This window comes from Oryza glaberrima, chromosome 1 (genome assembly GCF_000147395.1).
Source record: "Oryza glaberrima chromosome 1, OglaRS2, whole genome shotgun sequence".
In the NCBI taxonomy this organism is placed as follows: domain Eukaryota; kingdom Viridiplantae; phylum Streptophyta; class Magnoliopsida; order Poales; family Poaceae; genus Oryza; species Oryza glaberrima.
In genome coordinates, this window is record NC_068326.1 from 37,430,349 (window position 1) to 37,448,772 (window position 18,424).

The 18,424-nt window shown below is 38.3% G+C and overlaps 3 protein-coding genes across 3 annotated transcripts; 1 reads left to right on the forward strand and 2 right to left on the reverse strand.

The window, feature by feature from the left end:
• Window positions 1-270: 270 nt before the first annotated feature.
• LOC127756866 (long chain base biosynthesis protein 2c) lies at window positions 271-5,124 on the reverse strand. Its single transcript, XM_052282251.1, has 12 exons — window positions 4,895-5,124; window positions 4,537-4,602; window positions 3,879-3,967; window positions 3,387-3,532; window positions 2,818-2,942; window positions 2,643-2,736; window positions 2,227-2,390; window positions 1,877-2,038; window positions 1,662-1,788; window positions 956-1,122; window positions 712-819; window positions 271-608 (listed from the first exon to the last, which is right to left on the reverse strand). The coding sequence occupies exons 1-12, from the start codon at window positions 5,042-5,044 to the stop codon at window positions 513-515; spliced, it is 1,494 nt and encodes a 497-aa protein (XP_052138211.1). The 5' UTR covers window positions 5,045-5,124; the 3' UTR covers window positions 271-512.
• Window positions 5,125-8,112: 2,988 nt separating this feature from the next.
• On the reverse strand, window positions 8,113-11,980 carry LOC127756857 (long chain base biosynthesis protein 2d). The gene is made up of 12 exons (XM_052282246.1): window positions 11,402-11,980; window positions 11,237-11,302; window positions 10,433-10,521; window positions 10,182-10,327; window positions 9,964-10,088; window positions 9,794-9,887; window positions 9,539-9,702; window positions 9,210-9,371; window positions 9,002-9,128; window positions 8,761-8,927; window positions 8,527-8,634; window positions 8,113-8,419 (listed from the first exon to the last, which is right to left on the reverse strand). Exons 1-12 carry the CDS (start codon window positions 11,525-11,527, stop codon window positions 8,324-8,326), a joined length of 1,470 nt encoding a protein of 489 aa, XP_052138206.1. The 5' UTR covers window positions 11,528-11,980; the 3' UTR covers window positions 8,113-8,323.
• A 1,856-nt stretch (window positions 11,981-13,836) lies between these two features.
• On the forward strand, window positions 13,837-18,090 carry LOC127778359 (uncharacterized). Its single transcript, XM_052304947.1, has 17 exons — window positions 13,837-13,935; window positions 14,058-14,237; window positions 14,643-14,737; window positions 14,889-15,002; window positions 15,143-15,247; window positions 15,338-15,409; window positions 15,666-15,778; window positions 15,864-15,998; window positions 16,100-16,168; window positions 16,299-16,386; window positions 16,486-16,557; window positions 16,635-16,735; window positions 16,995-17,112; window positions 17,213-17,272; window positions 17,365-17,475; window positions 17,658-17,779; window positions 17,895-18,090. Exons 2-16 carry the CDS (start codon window positions 14,123-14,125, stop codon window positions 17,754-17,756), a joined length of 1,467 nt encoding a protein of 488 aa, XP_052160907.1. The 5' UTR covers window positions 13,837-13,935; window positions 14,058-14,122; the 3' UTR covers window positions 17,757-17,779; window positions 17,895-18,090.
• The last annotated feature ends 334 nt before the right edge of the window (window positions 18,091-18,424 follow it).

Sequence of the window (18,424 nt, forward strand, 5' to 3'; positions counted from 1 at the left end):
TGTTGCTTTGTTTTACTTATAATTTAATTACTTAAGAGAGACCAGAGTTTCCACTCTTCCCAATCAGGCTCTGCCTCTTTGAAATGGCATATTTGCAAGTTCATGGAGAGTTTATAGTGTATGATTTTGCAGTAAACATAACATATATGCCATCAGATCAAGCACTTCAGAGATTTTAACATAATTTAATTTTCAGCTTTTGCATGTCATAACAGTCAGTTCATCATTTGTTCGCAGAAATTAGACCGTCACAACAATAATTAAGCTTGCTTCACATAGGACCAATTCAACTGATACTGCATCTTGAAAGGAAGTTGAAATCAAAACAGAGAATATCTCTACATGATTTCAGAGATTTACTCACAATATTCAGAATACGTTATAACAGTGAAAATTTCGCTTCCTCTGAATACAAGTAATGATCTAAACCAATTCAGAAACAAAGGAAAGAATAAAAGGGTAGATGGCCCAGTATATATATTGCTTGTAGAGTTCCAGTTATCAGTCAGTGTTCACTGAATCTTCTTCAGTTTCTCAGCAGATGTAGTCTTTTCATGCTCCACTGGTAAATATTTGATTCCCACGAGGTCACCAACTTTGCTGATAACCTAACCAAATTAACATGAAAATTAGCAACTGCATGTGGTTAATTTGCAACTAAATCAAACTTGTCACAACAAGCCATAACACCAGTAAAATTGACGAATTTACCTCCAATCCTTTAATAAGATCTTCCCTAGAGTGGGAAGCTGATATGCATATCCTAGCTCTGGCAAGTAGCAGTGGCGTTGCCGGAAATGAAACAGTAACAATGGCAACCTAGAATAATGAAAATATGTTGTCACATTGGTCAATCAGAAAAAAAAATTGCAATTAATAGAAGAGATTTTGGGTGTGTTACCGAATTCAAAACTAAAACAATGAATTATTAGTTATTGAAGAAAATAAAACTAACCTTTTGCCTTAGGCACTCTCTTGAGAATGCAGGCATTTTAGCAGGATTGTAAAGCATGATAGGCATGACAGGCGAGTCGTTGTCTCCAAGAACTTCAAAACCCATTTTCTCAAGTTCTGAACGGAAGAAATTGCTGTTCTCCCGAATCTGAGCAAGCTTCTTGGCTCCTGTTTATAACAATAATTACATTAGGAATCTCCTCATTATCTAAAGTATTAGGAACATTGAAACGGATGATTTGTTCTGTGCTTTAAAAAATATGTTGTCTCAAAAACTTCTACTGCACCACTTAGCCCACTTGTTTTAAGCTTCTCCATCCGTTTCAGGTTATAAGACGTTTTGACTTTGGTCAAAATCAAGCTACTTCAAGTTTAACTAAGTTTATAGATAAATATAGTAATATTTATAATACCAAATTAGTTTCATTAAATAAATAATTGAATATATTTTCATAATAAATTTGTTTTGGGTTGAAAACGTTATTATTTTTTTCTACAAACTTAGTCAAACTTGAAGCAGTTTGACTTTTACCAAAGTCAAAACGTCGTATAACCTAAAACGGAAGTAGTATTTGTTAAGTTAATTTCTCAAAGTATTTATAATTTGTCCCTATAGTCAATTAGATAATCCATGGCAATAATTCTCTCAATAATCTAAATCAAAAAGAGAGTGAGAAGAAATAAGAAATCAACAAATTCTGGTATACCTCTGTCAGATCCATCTTCACCAAGGATTACTTCTATTGCAGAGATGACCTGCTGGACAGCGGGAGGTGACATGGATGTTGCATAGATATGGGCAGGGCATATGTGCTTCAGATGATCAATAATCTCCTGATAAACATAGAGTAATCCATGGGTCAGATTTAAAATCTACAGACTAAAGTTGTTCATCTAAATAGTAAGTTAATATGCTTCATACTTTTGATGCTGCAATGTAACCTCCACAAGATCCAAATGATTTAGTAAATGTTCCCATCATAATATCAACATCCGCTGGGTCCACTCCAAGTAATTCACAAACACCTCTCCCTGTCTTACCAACAGCCCCAATGCTGTGTGCCTCATCTAAATATGTGTAAGCCTGTCCAGAAATTTAAGTACAATAGTCAAAACTCAGTAAATATTTATCGATTTTAATAGCTGATAAAAGTTGAAGTAATGTATATGACAGTAAACAGATTTACAAGCTTTTGATTAAAAAAAGATTTACATGCCTAATGATCTGAAGAAAGAACATATACAAGAAGTCAGTGTAAGAAATTCTTGAACCTTATATTTCTTGCAGACAGCTACAATCTCAGGGAGTTTGCATAGCTCCCCTTCCATGCTATATATTCCCTCAACAATCACAATAATCTTCTTCCATCGCCGGTGTGTGCGAGGCTGGCCTCCTGCAATCTGCTCTCTCAATACCTCTTCCAAGTGTGCAGGATCTACAAGAAATTGAAGGGAAGAATTAAGTTCTGTGATCCATATTGTTCGGCACACGCCATTTGCAAAGTTGCAAACATACTCATCTTATTTAAAAGTTTAGTGCAAGTGAAAGTACCTTTAATGATACAAAATAAATGATACTCAGACATTTTTATAATTAGATAAATAGTCAGGCATCATGTTTAAAAATTAACAATGCCGTATGTTTAAAAACAGGGGAGTAATTAGCAATTATCAGTGAGCTCGCTTACTGTTATGTTGGAAAACTTGAACACTAGCTCCTGAACCCCTTGCTCCATTCACTATAGAATTATGGTTCAGTGAATCACTGATTATGAGGCCTCCCTGAAATCAATAATACATTAGCTCCATAATGTACAGAAAGAACAGGAATTAAGAAAACATGGCAGTTTCTCTGCCACTGACCTTCCCAATCAAGGCAGGAATGATCGCAGAGTTCGTCACATAACCCATGCCGAAGAGAATAGCTGCAGGCTTGCCAACAAATCTTGCAACCAGTTCTTCAAGTTCCACATGCAGCTTAGTGTTGCCTAACATCATTGAAATAAATTAGCTGCAGTAAGCTCTTGTTTTTACAATAATTACGATTTAAATTTATAGCGTTGTTACCTTCTTTTGATCTTTGGTGCGTAACTATGGTCGCTATTTTTCTATTAGTACGTAACGATAATATCTAGGAAAATTATAATATTGTAAAAAAAATCTCCATATTATTTTTTATGTTTTGAAACCAAATATTTCAAGATTTCGAGAGTGATCAAAATTTTAGTAATTTGATCAAATAAAATTTATAGTGCCATATATTTTAAATACAGGAGTACATCTCTGGTCGCCATTGACAAAACATAACCAATTGCGTTGTTGGCACTAAAAAAAGGTAGAGAGTGATGAGAAAAATCCTCAACTCCTTCCATGGACCATATTTACATGCTACTTGGACATCAATGGCAACAAAGTAGAGACATTAGACATACCTCCATCGACTCGGACACTGCAAGTACTAGCAGAGTATTTCTTTAGTGACTCAATAACACGAGGAGTGCAGTATTCATCTGCCGCAGCAAAGCCAAGGTAATTGTAGGAACCTAAGTTAAGGCACCTGGATGTTTTTGTGGTACGGCTGCATATATCAGAGAAGCATTGGGTCAGATTAATTTCTAGCATGCATCCTCTAATATAATTAAGATATATATCCGCAGCATTTGCTTATGCTTATTAGGTGCAGAATTTTCTTAAAATGATAAAAATGGTTTACATCTATGTCCTCTGCCGACATGCATATAACCAATAAGTTTTAGAGTTAAAAATAAAATGAAATATCGAGTTAACATAAATCATATAGTTTTTAACAATTAGGTATAAAATATATATAGTGTGACAAAGACATATCTCTTTGTCTTATAAAAAACAACTTTAGATTTGTAGCAAAAGTGATTTTTTATACGAGAGAGGAGTATAATACGTACTGGAGTGTCTTGTTGCTGTCATTTGAGTAGCGCTCAACCACATCGAACCATGCGTCCGGCTTGCTGGCTATTGGTCGCCAAAAGCAGTCCTGCATGTGACAACATATATATAGTTGATAAACATAAGCCAATTAAAACACAAATCTCAATAAAACATCTAATAATTTAAAAGTCTAAATAGCTAATTATAATCCGTAAAACTCCCTCCGTTTCAAAATGTTTGACACCGTTAACTTTTTAGCACATGTTTGACCGTTTGTCTTATTCAAAAGTTTTAAATAATTATTACATCTTTTCCTATCATTTGATTCATCGCTAAATATATTTTTATGTGGGCATATAATTTTACATGTTTTACAAAAGTTTTTGAATAAGAAGAACGGTCAAACATGTGCTAAAAAAAGTCAACGGTGTCAAACATTTCGAAACGGAGGGAGTACTTGTTACTGATTAAAAACTAATTCATATGTAAAATTTTTATATATGTTTGTTTTTACCGACTTAAAAAGAAAAAAAGAGTAAAAACATCAAATTAAAATTTAAAGTTTAAATTAATATATCTGTGTGCACATGTACACTTTTATTAATCCTCTTCAGAAATATAGGGTTTTATTAATCATCTTTAGAAATATAGGAAATGTAGGTTACTATAGCTTACCTGAACGCGACGAACGAATCGTCGGTAATAGAAATCCTCCTGTCCTCCGCAAATTGGCGCGTAACCCTACATACATATAGATTGATCGAGTCTATACATTTAGCATGACAACCTATGTAGTAGTAGTAATGATGATGATGATGATGAGCTACTCTCTCGATCCGTTTTATATTATAAGCCGTTTAACTTTTTTTTATTAAAGTTTTTTTTTACTAATTAAGTTTATAAAAAAGTTAGCAATATTTATAATACCAAATAAGTTTTATTAAATTTAACATTGAATATATTTTGATAATATAGAAAAAAAATTAAACGACTTATATAATATGAAAGGGAGGGGGGGTACACGCGTAGTAACCTTGAGGTTGGCACCGGCTGCCGCCGGCGAGTGGCCGGAGAAGAGGGAGCGGAGGAGGGCGCGGAACCAATCGCGGAGGTGGCCGAAGCCGAAGATGACGCCGTAGCTGAACAGCGTGGTGACCGCGGTCACGAACGGCACCCTCACCATCGCCGTCGATCGATCCGCCGCCGCCGCCGCTGATCCCTCGCCGGCCGGCTAGTCTCGACGTACGGTGTGGATGCGGCGGCGCGCGGTGGCCGGCCGGTGGCGATCGATCGAGATATAGCTTGTGTTGATGGTGATCGAGTCACCGGCCGGCCGGCGGGATGGTGTACTTATAGGCCGGAGATTGTTGAATGGATGGATATATCGTCGGAGCTAGCCATCGATGGAGTCGTCGTCGTCGTCGTCGATGAGCGTGCAGGGGCCATGCTGCCATGGATGCAGGTGCAGCATGGGCAAAATCAGCTGCTCGTATTGGACTGGACTTACCAGGGTTGGACCGTCATTAGCGCTGCTAACGGTTTCGGTGTACGTACGTGTTCTTGCTCCCTATAGCTAGCTTTAACTAATTTCATGTCGATCGCCTCTCTAGCTAGTCTAACTACTTCCGTTTCTAAATATTTAACGCCGTTGACTTTTTTAAATATGTTTAACCGTTTAATCTTATTAAAAAATTAAGTAATTATTAATTATTTTCCTATCATTTGATTGATTGTTAAATATACTTATATGTATACGTATAGTTTTGTATATTTCACAAAAGTTTTTGAATAAGATGAACGGTCAAATATGTGTAAAAAGTTAACGGTGTCAAATATTTAAGAAAGGAGGGAGTAATTAATTTGGTTTGATCAGCGTCAATAATGGAATTCTCATTTCTAGATCGATCAATCGATGTTGGTCTCTGATAGTGTACGGTCTCGTACACATATCGGTCCGATCAGTTATTCAATATTGGTACACGCGCACGTGTTCTTCGCTCTTCATGTTTTCCATGATGCATGTGCAATTAATTAGCAGTAATTTCAATATTTGAAGATGATCGGTAAAGCTGTAAAAGAACCTGATAAATTGTTTTGAGTTGTGTGTACTCCCTCCGTCCCAAAAAAAGACAAACCCTGATTTCCGTGCCCAACGTTTGACCGTCCGTCTTATTTGAAAAAAATATGAAAAAAAATTAAAAAGACAAGTCACGTATAAAATATTAATCATATTTTATCATCTAACAACAATGAAAATACGAATTATAAAAAAATTTCATATAAGACGGACAGTCAAAGTTGGACACGGAAACCCAGGGTTTGCATTTTTTTGAAACGGAGGGAGTATGTGCTACTAGAGCAAGTTTAATAATATAGCCAATAACCGGCTCCAAAAATTGAAACAACATTTATAGCCAACCTTATGGCTCACCATACATTATTTAGTTATAGATGTATATTGTATAATTAATACATAATCTACTTATCTCTGTCACATAGTTTATTGGAGCACGTGCTGCAACTGACTACAAAATGTAGTAGCCCGTTTTTCTTTTCTCTTTCACATAAGTACAAATATAATGTTGTAGCTTATATATATAACCCACTTATATCACCTTATTATACTCACTTTTAGTTTATTCTAGTCGCTTCTTCACATCCTTGATAGAATTGCCTCCGTATTTAGTTGAGTTGCACATATCAATTCAACGTAAAAGCTTAAACTTATGGAGAAAGGTGGATAATTTGATTTATATTAATTCTAACACTAATGATAATTAGAAAACAATAATGTTGTTTATATATAACTTTAAAACAATGGGTAAAGCTCGTTTTTGGCTGAACTGTAAAACCGGTTAATTTTTTTAACTTCACTTTTAAAACCGAATAAAATATGCTAAGAAATATTTTATAGTAGCTTTGATCGATATGACGCTAAATTAATCAAGTGCACTCACAGCAAACTAACCATCAAAACGCACTCCAAATTTCCAAAACTTAAGTTTACTTTTTTTAATCTCGGGAAAACTTGTGTTTATCTGCGCCCTTTCACTTGGACAGCGTGGACATTATAATTGACATTATCAGCAAATTAAGTTAAATTTGGAGACCATGTACAGAATATTTCAGACCATCTCATCCAAGTGTCCAGTGGTGATCCATATAACACCATAAATCTGCTTAACTTATAATCTAATCTACGTTTGTATTGAAAAAGAGAGCAAATGTTAAACGAGAAACGAAAGCATCTCCAGTTCAGGTTTCAGGATGCGTTCAGTTCAGATCTGTCACCTGATCTTTGCCGGGTATTTTCAGCTTTCGGAGACCATTGGATGGACGATGAATGCACTGGTCAAGTCAAAGAGATTCAGCCATATATATAACGACTCAATTGAGTCAATTCAGCCATTGTTGAACTACTTGAATCCGGTGTACGCATGGATTGATTTTTTTTCTCTCTTTCTCTCTCCGTACTGTCCAAGGAGTTGTCAGCTAGGACTAGCCCACAGACATGTACTGTATTTGTACGCGAAGAGACTTTTCTGGCGTGAGTCATTGACATGTGGACTCATATATCAGACGCTTAAAGTCAGACAACAATAAGTTAAAGTATCTAGTTTCATTTGTACGAGATTTCAAAATGGAGAGTTTACTTATATATACAGCTTATTATGCAAGCATAATTGGGTGTCTTCAGGTATTTAGTGTAGGTTTAGGGAATGATCTTGAGGCACTTGTAAGACGGTGTTTTTGGAGTGAATCATTTTTTGGGTTGATGTCTCTTCTTTATCAATGAAATCAGATAGAGCTTTTGCCTTCGGTTTAGAAAATATTATGCACGCAAGAAGTTGCATCTTTTGTAATAATCAAGTTCATGTATAGAAATGGCGTCATCTTGCGTTTTTTTTTTTTTTACTTGAAGACAAGAGTTTTCACTCTTCCATCAGGCTCTTTGGAATAACTTTTGCAAGTTCATGGGCAGTTTATAAAGTTTAAGTATGAATCTGGCAGTACACTGCACAGATAGCTGCACCTGATACCCATGCCACCAGATCAATCAAACACTTCAGAGATTTAACAACATTTTTTCGCTTAATCACTTGATCACATCAACCAGACCTCACACTATGAGTGAAGCTTACTTCACACACAATCGATGCAACTGACGTTGCATCTACAAAGGAAGCTAAAATCAAAAGAGGAAGAGTCTCTACATGATTTCAGACACTTTACTCGCAAGATTCAGAGCTGTAACAGCGAAACTTTTGCTTCCTCTGAACTCGACAAAACAGTGTCTATCATTGTGTTGTGTTTTGGACTATGATGGATGATAATACAAGCTGTACAGATCTAAGCCACTTCAGAAACAAAGGAAAATCAAAAGGGTCCGAGGCACATGAGCCGAACCGAGGCATGGCACACTGCCTAGATCACCCAGTATATTTCTTCCGGTTGTAGGTGTTCATTGAAGCTTCTTCAGTTTCTCAACAGATGCAGTCTTTTCATGTTCCACTGGGAAGTATTTGATTCCCACGAGGTCACCAACTTTGCTGATAACCTAAACAATCAACATGAAATTTAGTAACTGTATGTGGTTTGCAACTAAATCAAGCTTGTCGCAACAAGCCATGAAGCCCGTAGCATTGACGGGAGGATGGACTTTACCTCCAATCCTTTAATAAGATCTTCCCTTGAGTGGGAAGCTGAGATACATATCCTAGCTCTGGCAAGCAGTAGTGGTGTAGCAGGAAATGCAACAGTAACAACAGCAACCTAGAATTATGAAACATGTCACATTAGTCAAACAGCAGAATTTTCAGTGAAGAAATTATGTGTGCTACTGCATTCAAAACTAAAGCATGATTTATTCGTTAGGTGAGGTATATTTTGAAAACTCACGTGTTGCCTCAGGCACTCTCTTGAGAATGCAGGTATTTTAGCAGGATTGTAAAGCATGATAGGCATGACCGGCGAGTCATTGTCTCCAAGAACTTCAAAACCCATTTTCTGAAGCTCTGAACGGAAGAAATTGCTGTTCTCTCGAATCTGAGCAAGCTTCTTGGCCCCTATTTAGAACAATAATTACATTAGGAATTTCCTAAAGACAGAAGAAATAAGAAATCAACAAGTTCTGATATACCTCTGTTAGATCCATCTTCACCAAGGATAACTTTTATTGCAGAAATGACCTGCTGAACAGCTGGAGGTGACATGGATGTTGCATAGATATGGGCAGGGCATATGTGCTTCAGATGATCAATAATCTCCTGATAAACACAGCATAATCCATGGTCAGATTTATCAACTACAGTGCTCAGCCAAGTATAGCAAGTGAATCTGCTTCATACTTTTGATGCTGCAATGTAACCTCCGCATGATCCAAATGATTTAGTAAATGTTCCCATCATAATATCGACATCAGCTGGATCCACACCTAGTAGCTCACAAACACCTCTCCCTGTTTTACCAACAGCTCCAATACTGTGTGCCTCGTCTAAATATGTGTAAGCCTATCCAGAAGGTTAAGTACAATAGTCAATACTCAATCACTCAGTAAACATCTGTCCCTTTTAGTAGCAGGTGAAAGCTGAAGTTTTTATATGCCAGTAAATAGGTTTACATGCCCACACGAATGGTCTGAAGAAAGAGCATAAGTCGGTGAGTGAAATTCTCAAACCTTATATTTCTTGCAGACAGCTATAACCTCAGGGAGTTTGCATAGCTCCCCCTCCATGCTATATATTCCCTCAACAATCACAATAATCTTCTTCCACGGCCTGTGTGTACGAGGCTGGCCTCCTGCAATCTGCTCTCTCAATACCTCTTCCAAGTGTGCAGGATCTGGAAGAAAATAAAGGGAAGCATTATGTATTGTGATCCATTGTTGAGCTCATCGCTTGCAAGAGTAGCTGTCAATTATCAGTGAGCTTACTGTTATGTTGAAAAACCCGAACAGTAGCTCCTGAACCCCTAGCCCCATTCACTATAGAGTTATGGTTCAATGAGTCACTAATTATGAGTCCTCCCTGCAATCAATAATACATTAGCTCCAGGATGTAGAAAAGAATAGAAAGAAAACATGGCAGTCTCTCTATCACGGACCTTCCCAACCAAGGCAGGAATGATTGCAGAGTTCGTCACATAACCCATGCCAAAAAGAATAGCTGCAGGCTTGCCAACAAATCTTGCAACCAGCTCTTCAAGTTCCACATGCAGCTTAGTGTTGCCTAAGATTGTATGAATCAGGTAAGCTTATATACTACACTAAATCATTTAAGAACTCAGTGGCAACAAACTATAGCAGCAACATAAGTGCCTACCCCCATCGACTCGGACACTGCAAGTACTAGCAGAGTATTTCTTCAGTGACTCAATAACACGAGGGGTGCAGTATTCATCTGCCGCGGCAAAGCCAAGGTAGTTGTAGGAACCTAAGTTAAGGCACTTAGATGTTTTTGTGGTACGACTGCATTGAAGAAGCATTGGATCAGAGAATAGCATGCATCCTAAGATAATATTCAGCATTTTCTTATGCTAACTAGGTGCTGAATCAGATGTGAGAAATACATACTGCAGTGTCTTGTTACTGTCATTTGAGTAACGCTCAACCACGTCAAACCAAGCATCTGGTGCGCTAGCAATTGGCCGGCCAAAACAGTCCTGCCGTGATAATTGACAGCACAAAGTCAATAACGACACACAAACAAAAGGAAGATTAATATATCATTCTAGAGTTTAAGCAGTGAACTTACGATACAGTTAGACTGAATTTACCATTGCAGGAGTGATCAACCTATATGGTTCACTAATACCTACTTCCTACTCATACAGTCAGACTAGAGATATTATTAGTTCCTTCGTGTAATATCTAATATCTGGGTGAACTGTCACTCTATTGTTTATTCTCATACTCCACGATAGAGTGACAGTTCGCTTTGCTACTAGAGATATTAGTTCCTACTCATACTAGCATGCTCAAGGGAAACAGCAGTTTCACTTCTTCCAGCCATTAATTGTAAACTTTAAGTGAGAAAGATTGTGAATTCCACTGCAACAGCTAGTTCATGGGATCAAAGTGCTTCAGATGATACATCTTTCACATGGAAAGCTCCATCATGTGATCTAGTAGTACATAGGAGGACGCTAAAGCGAATTGCCACTCTATTGTTTATTCTCATACTCCACCAAATTGCAAAGGAACAAATCACTAATAACTAAATTAGCTTTTATGCCTTTCCATCTTTACAAACCCAACATTACACGATCGCGTGACACTTCCAACCAAATTAAAGGAGGAAAATAAATTCGACTTTTCATGAGTCAACTCTGCTGCTCTGGAGATCGTGGCAATGGGGGGTGGGAAGGGCAACCTCACCTGGATGCGGAGATAGAGGCGGCGCGTGTAGAAATCCTCCAGCCCAAGGCAAATCGGCGCGTAACCCTAACGAATTCACCAAGGAGGACAGCGTGAGTGAGCGAGAGATAACCAAAAAAAAAATCAGAAAAAAAAAGAGAAAACGAGAGAGAGAGAATCAAAAACCTTGAGATTGCTGGATTTGCCAGCGTCGAGGATCCTGCGGAAGAAGTCGCGGAGCTGGCCGAAGGCGAAGAGGAGGCCGTAGCTGAAGAGCGTGGTCAGCGCGGTCACGTAGGGCAGCCTCACCATCGTCGTCGATGCAGGCGGCGGCGGCGGGAGGATGGGAGGCGATGGCGGCGGCGACGGCAGCAGGTGGAGTGGTATTTGTAGCCGCCGCCACGGCGAGCGGCGAGGTGAGGTGGGGGAGTGGAAAAGGAGGAGGAGGAAGAAGAGGAAGAGGTCGTCAATGGCGACGAGGTGACGGCGATTAATTAATAATATAATACTAGGATATAATAATGTGCCGCCAGCGACGAACGAACGAGGCTGTGATGTGATGTGATGGAGATTACCACTCGATTAGCAGCTGATTGGAATCGGGTAATAATATAATTAGCCGGATCTGGGTCAGGATTAACGACGGCAACGACGACGACGATGATGGCGGCGGCGGCGGCGGCGGAGGAGGAGTCCCCGTCGCCGGTCACCGGCGCTCGGATGACGCCATCGCCATCACATCGCATCGCATCGCTCAATGTGTTCTTTTCCTCGAATTTTCTTCGTGTCAAGCTAGTGAGTCACAGTCTTAGGCAACAGATAATTCGTTGGTTTTTGCAGTAATGAAAAAATAAATCTTTTGATGGTGTTAGTAGGAAAGCCTATATTTTCGCTCATCGCTTATGCTTGTACTTATTAAGTTAAAATTTAAATTTTTAATCTTAAATTTGGTATTGATTTTGATGTTTTTTCATCAAATTTATTTTTCAGCATTTGCTTTTCTCGCTAATAATACGTATATAAAAGTTTTATTCATAAATTATTTTTATTTACAAATATGCCATTTGATGCTTTTCTCGCTAATAACACGTATATAAAAGTTTTATTCATAAATTATTTTTATTTATAAATATGCCATTTGATTTATTAATAAGTCAAGAATAAGCTAGACGATGGGGACCTATTCTTGTCAGGAAAGATTTTTACGATTTTCTCGTGGTTTAGTTTGATGGAGATGTCAGAGTAATTCAGCGATTTGGTATGTGTACAGTACAGGTAGTTATGTTCGATTAAAATAGAGATTAAAGTTTAGAATTAGTGATGTCATCTAGGTCGCTGAAGGAGAAAGCGGCTTCAGCTCAAGTGGCCTTTTTTTTCAGTCAAAATCTGTGACCTTTGCTAGTGTTTTTTAAGTGGCTTGGTCAGGGTGGGGATTGGATGGACCAGGAATGCACTACTCAAGTCAAGAAATCTATCCACAAAACTACTCCTTCCGTCAAAAAAAAAAAAAAAAAGACAAACCCTAGTATCCGTGCCCAACATTTGACCGTCCGTCTTATTTAAAAAAATTATAAAAAAAATTAAAAGACAAGTCACGCATAAAATATTAATCATGTTTTATCATCTAACAATAATGAAAATGCGAATTATAAAAAAATTTCATATAAGACGGACAGTCAAAGTTGGATACGGAAACCCAGGGTTTGCCTTTTTTTTTGAGACGGAGGGAGTACTCAATTAAACCATTGATAAATCCAGTGCAAACATGACTGGAATTTCTTGTTTGTGTCACTATATTTTAGAGTGCTTAGAGGGACCAATGAGTCAGCTCTGGCTGGCTAAGTGGCAAAATTCTCGCTTGGTCATACTTGGCCAAACACAAATTGCATGTTGAGTGGAGAGAGTTTGGTACATGCAGCCTATAGCCCCATAGTTTCTTCTGTAGCTAATTATAAGTAACGTTTATTAGAAAAAAAATTAACTTATGAATAAAACTTTTATATGTATGCATTCTTAACGACTATGGCTTTGTTCGACAGCCATACAAGCTGCAGCTGCTGCGGCTGCTACATTAGAAATTTGCTGCAAGCTGTAGCAATTCTTAATTACTGTAGCTGCAGCTGTAACTAAAAAATACCAGCCGAACACACCCTATGCTAGGAAATAAACTATGATAATAAAAAAAATCAAAATCACCACTAAATTAAGTAAATTTGGTTGTACCGAGATCCCGTTTGAAACTTTGAAGATGAAGACTAAGTACGAGTACACAAAACGAGAAAACCCTTAACGCATGATTAATTGAGTTTAAATTATTTTAAAATTAAAAACTAAATTTATTTGATATTTTAAAGTAACTTCTATATAGAAAGCCTTTACACGAAACACAATTTAACATTTTGAAAAACGTGTCAATGAAAATCGAGGTTAAATCTATTTCTTAATAGAAATAAAATCAAGCATTGGGTTGGCATCAAATTGCGTTCTCTGAATTTCTTTCCCCCTTTTCTTTTGCTTGGGTGCAGAATGTTCAGTTCAGTGATCGCCCAACCACGTCTGCACGGCTGGAGATTTCTCTTCATCCACAGAGGAGATTGAATACGCTTCAAGCAATATTACGCCTTGTAACTCGGAAGGCGTATTTGGGTCCCTCGCTTCCCTCGTGCCGGGCGCCGTCTGGGCTGGGAGGAAGACGACGACGACGGCGCGTGGATCTATCTGTAACCGCAATGCGCTCCATTCCTCTCCATCTCGCGATAATTAATCGCGATTTGCACCGCTCAAAATTCCGATCTGCGTTTCTTCTCCTCTCCAAATCTCCGCGTTTCTTCTTCTTCCGCAGCAACGGATCGAGGAGGACACGAGAGATTGCGGCGGCGGCTGTGGCATTAGCTTGATACTGGGGCAATGGCGGAGGCGGAGGCGGGGAGGAAGGAGAAGAAGGAGGTGGTGCGGCTGGAGCGCGAATCGGTGATCCCCATCATGAAGCCCAAGCTCATCATGAAGCTCGCCTACCTCATCGGTAATGCGACCTACCTCTCTCTCCCCCTACTTCTTCGAAGACATGTTCTGTTTTTAGTATGATCCGATTGCTATCACGAAGCTGTCTCGTGAGAATCTTGCCCCTTCTTAATCTGAAGGAAAGAAGGGATCTTGCGTTGGTTGATTGATTCACTGTTTACGTGTAAAAATGGAATGTGGTTAGAGAAATCATCTGAATCGTTGGCATTGCAATTCAGTCTTAGGCTTTACCTAATGCCCACAATAATAGTGCAGTATTAGTAATGTGGCATTGAGCATATCATGCCAAGTGTTCCAGCTTTCTTAGTTTCTACATTTTGAAGCAAAATTATTGTCTTTCTGGATATATGAGGAGACTGTGCTACTACTTACTGAAATTTAAAAACTGTTTACCTGTTTCTTGAAGAACAACAATCTGACAGAGAAGAATTCTTGAAGCTCTGCAAGAGGATTGAGTACACCATTAGGGCCTGGTATCATCTCCAGTTTGATGATATGATGGTGAGAGCTTGCATTCGTTACTGAAGTCCTGTTCTCCATACATTTTCTTTTATGGACTTGATGGAGCTTATGACCATCATTAAGATCTGCTGATTTCTGGCAGTGTTTCACAATGTGATCTGATCTGTCAGAACTGCTATAATTTCCACAGGAACTATTTGCTCTTTTTGACCCTGTTCATGGTGCCCAAAAACTGCAACAGCAGAATTTCTCGACTGAGGAAGTCGATACACTCGAGCAGAACTTCCTGACCTATTTCTTTCAGGTAAACAAACTGTTTGGGAGATGGAACTATTATATGTCTCAACTACACATGAATGATCAGGATATTTCTTAATAAGTATTACAAGGGACCCAGATATATCCACAATATTACACAATAAATTGTATGAAATCTTGGTGCAGGTGATGCAAAAAAGCAATTTCAACATATTATCAGATGATGAGGTTGAGCTTGCTCATTCTGGACAATATCTGCTGAATCTTCCCATCAAAGTTGATGAAGCAAAGGTTAACATCCTCTCCCTCCAGGCTGTGTCCTAATCTAAAAATCATTGGATTTGACAATATCATTGTAAAATTTGTTTTTTACTGGTGCAGTTAGATAACAAACTTTTGTCAAAGTATTTTAAAGAGCACCATCACGACAACCTACCGGAGTTCTCAGATAAGGTGAGTAGCTAACATTATGTTCTGTCTTTTACATCTCTTCAGTGTTATCTATCAGAATATTTGTTTATAGAAGATGAGAAAGATGGTTTTGAAGTGGTGTAATTGATGGTTAGCCAGTGTATTCCTTTTTTTCATGTGTTGTTAGTGTAGCAGAACTGGATGCTTGCCCTCCTAATGACCGTGTGCTGTGGCCAAGTCATCCTCAAATATTGTTCCTGAACCATATGCACACCTAATATAATCTTTTATATGCCAGTATGTCATATTCCGGAGGGGCATTGGACTGGATCGCACTAGCAACTTTTTCTTTATGGAGAAAGTGGACATGATCATAGCTCGTGCGTGGCGATGGTTCTTAGAGAAAACAAGGTGCGCTATCCACTACATATGTATTTTCATGTCCATTTTATCTTGATCATCCAAAAGATTAACTATTTTCACAATGAAATTTTAGACTGCAAAAGCTCTTCTCAAGAAAGAAAAGTGCTAGGCCAAAGACAGATTCCAAGAAGAATGATGATCTAGTTGGTGAAGAAGAGGACAAGGAGCTATATGTTGAACGCATACGACTTGAAACAATGAATTTGAGGTTTGTGCTATTCTTGACCTTTTAGGCCATCACAGTTCCTGAAAACTTGCTATTGCTTGTCTTCTCCACTCATATTTGATATTTCCTTCCTTGTTCTGTAGCTTGCGCAACTTAATTGGCAAGGTTACAATTCAAGAGCCTACATTTGAAGAGGTGATTGTCTTGTACAGGTAAGTCCCATAAATTATTTGCATCTGAGGATGCAGGAAACCTTTTTCGGGTGCGCCCTGGTTGTGAATTGGCTGCTTTCATGATGTCTTGAACTACTGTGTTATAACTGATTTCTGACTGTTCTTTCAGGAGGAAAAGCCCTAAGGGCCAGAATGATAGATCAATTCATGTAAAGCACTTCAAAAATATTCCAATGGCAGATATGGAGCTGGTTTTGGTAAGTGTAGAAGCTTAATATGCCAAAGAATAATGTGGTGACATCCATATTGCTTTCTTCAATTGGACTTATGCTGAAGAGAAATTATGACTGTTGCAGCCTGAGAAGAAAAATCCAAGCCTCACACCAATGGACTGGGTTCAGTTTATTGTTTCTGTTGTCATTGGACTTGTAAGTGGACTGGAACTGGTTGCACTTGATTGGGTTGTGATTCATCACCTGATGATTATTTTTTTCACATTGCTCAGGTTACACTTGTCAGTTCGCTCGAAATGCCTAAAGCTGATTTCTGGGTTGTAGTTGCCGTCCTTTCTGCCCTGGCTGGATATTGTGCCAAGATCTATTTATCGTGAGTGCCTTGGTTGATATATTTGTTTTGATTGGGTATTCATCTTGTCATCTTGTCGGTAATCTGCATTGTGTATATAATAGAGCAGGGACAGGGAGGATTTTTGTTTACTCATCCAGCCAGAATTACTTTAGAATACCTCCATAAAATGCAGTTTTGCTTCCCTGATTCCTTCAGCATTTTCTTATTTATGATGATACTTTATTTGCTGTATTGGTTGTATTGGACAAATTTGGTAAATAAGCTACCTTTGATGCAGGTTTCAACAGAACATGGCAACATATCAAAACCTAATAACTCAATCAATGTATGACAAACAGCTAGATAGTGGGAAAGGCACACTTCTCCATCTCTGTGATGATGTGATTCAGCAGGAAGTAGGTCTCCATATTGTAGTACTTGATTCAGAATAAGCATATCAGAGACTTGTGCTCACAATTATTTTCATCTTTGTGGTTTCTGAATTCTGATGTCCAGGTCAAGGAGGTTATAATTTCCTACTATATTTTGATGGAAAATGGAAAGGCGACTATTGAGGTATTGCTTTGGTATTTGAAACAAGCATGTTTTGTTTCTGAAGTTGTGCAAGTATAAAAATTGAGTTGAATATTCTTGGCTCTCAATGCTAGGATCTTGACTTACAATGTGAAGAGTTAATCCAAGAAGAGTTTGGCTTGCAATGCAATTTTGAGGTGATGGATGCTGTTCAGAAGTTAGAGAGGCTTGGCATCATTACAAGAGTGAGTTCTTACAGCTTGTTACAGCAGTACCAAATCATAGTGAGATATATATCCCCAAAAAAAACTTAGATAAATTTCAGAATGTATAGAATCTAAAAGAATTTTTAAATGAAGTACCATTATGTTGTTACTCGCATTTTCTCTATTTTAATCATGGATAATAAAGCCAGTGATGCTTGCAGGATTCTATTGGAAGAATATGCTGTCTATCTCTGAAGCGTGCCAATGAGATCATTGGCGCTACTACAGAAGAGCTGGTTATGAAGGCCAGACAAAGCTAGTTATCCAATTCTATTTGAACCAGGTAATCCTTTGGTGGACTCTAGGCTTCCATCATTAGATTGTTTCTGGTTTTTTGGATGGGACATTATATTGTTTCTGGAATACTCCAAGAAGTCCTGACACTGATTTCTTTGCAGTTTAGGGGGGCAATAGGTCCTGGACGGCTGCGGAATAATTCTCCGATGGAAGTTGAGCAGATATGCTATTGTTGTTCTGTTGTAGGACCTGCTGTATTATGCAATGTTTAATGCATGTTGTAAGAAATTTAGTTTCTTCTTGGAACAAAATGTGGAAAGATTTCAGTAAAAAAAAATGTGGAAAGAGGTTCATGAACTGCTGCCTTGTTTGTTCAGTTAATGAATACTCCTACAAGAAATGCACCAGCCTGCTAACTCAAGGCACAAGAGCCAAGTATGACGCATAAAAAGCATACTGAAGCAGTGAAAAAGCGCTGCTGATGGTGCACTGTATCTCAGCCACTGAATCAGTGACGTCCGACACAGTGACATTGGGTTGCTGGTTCTTTTTCTGCTCTTTTCATTTACAAATCATGTCCTCATGTTGCAGTTGTCTTTTCCTTGTCTCTCCTGATGTGTAAAACACAAGGCTCTGTGCTTGCTGTTGCTAACAATTCAGATTCATCAGAATGCAATAATGTAGTACTAAC

What these genes read in the sequence shown, in the direction of transcription:
- LOC127756857 (XM_052282246.1), bottom strand. Translation starts at nt 11,527, where the DNA reads ATGGTGAGGCTGCCCTACGTGACCGCGCTGACCACGCTCTTCAGCTAC. An exon ending in TCGGGTTTTTCAACATAACA is followed by an intron (nt 9,703 to 9,793) that starts GTAAGCTCACTG and finishes ATTTTCTTCCAG; the next exon opens with ATCCTGCACACTTGGAAGAG. An exon ending in ATCTTATTAAAGGATTGGAG is followed by an intron (nt 8,420 to 8,526) that starts GTAAAGTCCATC and finishes TTGATTGTTTAG; the next exon opens with GTTATCAGCAAAGTTGGTGA.
- LOC127778359 (XM_052304947.1), top strand. Translation starts at nt 14,123, where the DNA reads ATGGCGGAGGCGGAGGCGGGGAGGAAGGAGAAGAAGGAGGTGGTGCGG. An exon ending in TCCTGACCTATTTCTTTCAG is followed by an intron (nt 15,003 to 15,142) that starts GTAAACAAACTG and finishes ATCTTGGTGCAG; the next exon opens with GTGATGCAAAAAAGCAATTT. An exon ending in ATGATGTGATTCAGCAGGAA is followed by an intron (nt 17,113 to 17,212) that starts GTAGGTCTCCAT and finishes TCTGATGTCCAG; the next exon opens with GTCAAGGAGGTTATAATTTC.
- LOC127756866 (XM_052282251.1), bottom strand. Translation starts at nt 5,044, where the DNA reads ATGGTGAGGGTGCCGTTCGTGACCGCGGTCACCACGCTGTTCAGCTAC. An exon ending in TGAAGATGGATCTGACAGAG is followed by an intron (nt 1,123 to 1,661) that starts GTATACCAGAAT and finishes TGTTATAAACAG; the next exon opens with GAGCCAAGAAGCTTGCTCAG. An exon ending in GAGAGTGCCTAAGGCAAAAG is followed by an intron (nt 820 to 955) that starts GTTAGTTTTATT and finishes TCATTATTCTAG; the next exon opens with GTTGCCATTGTTACTGTTTC.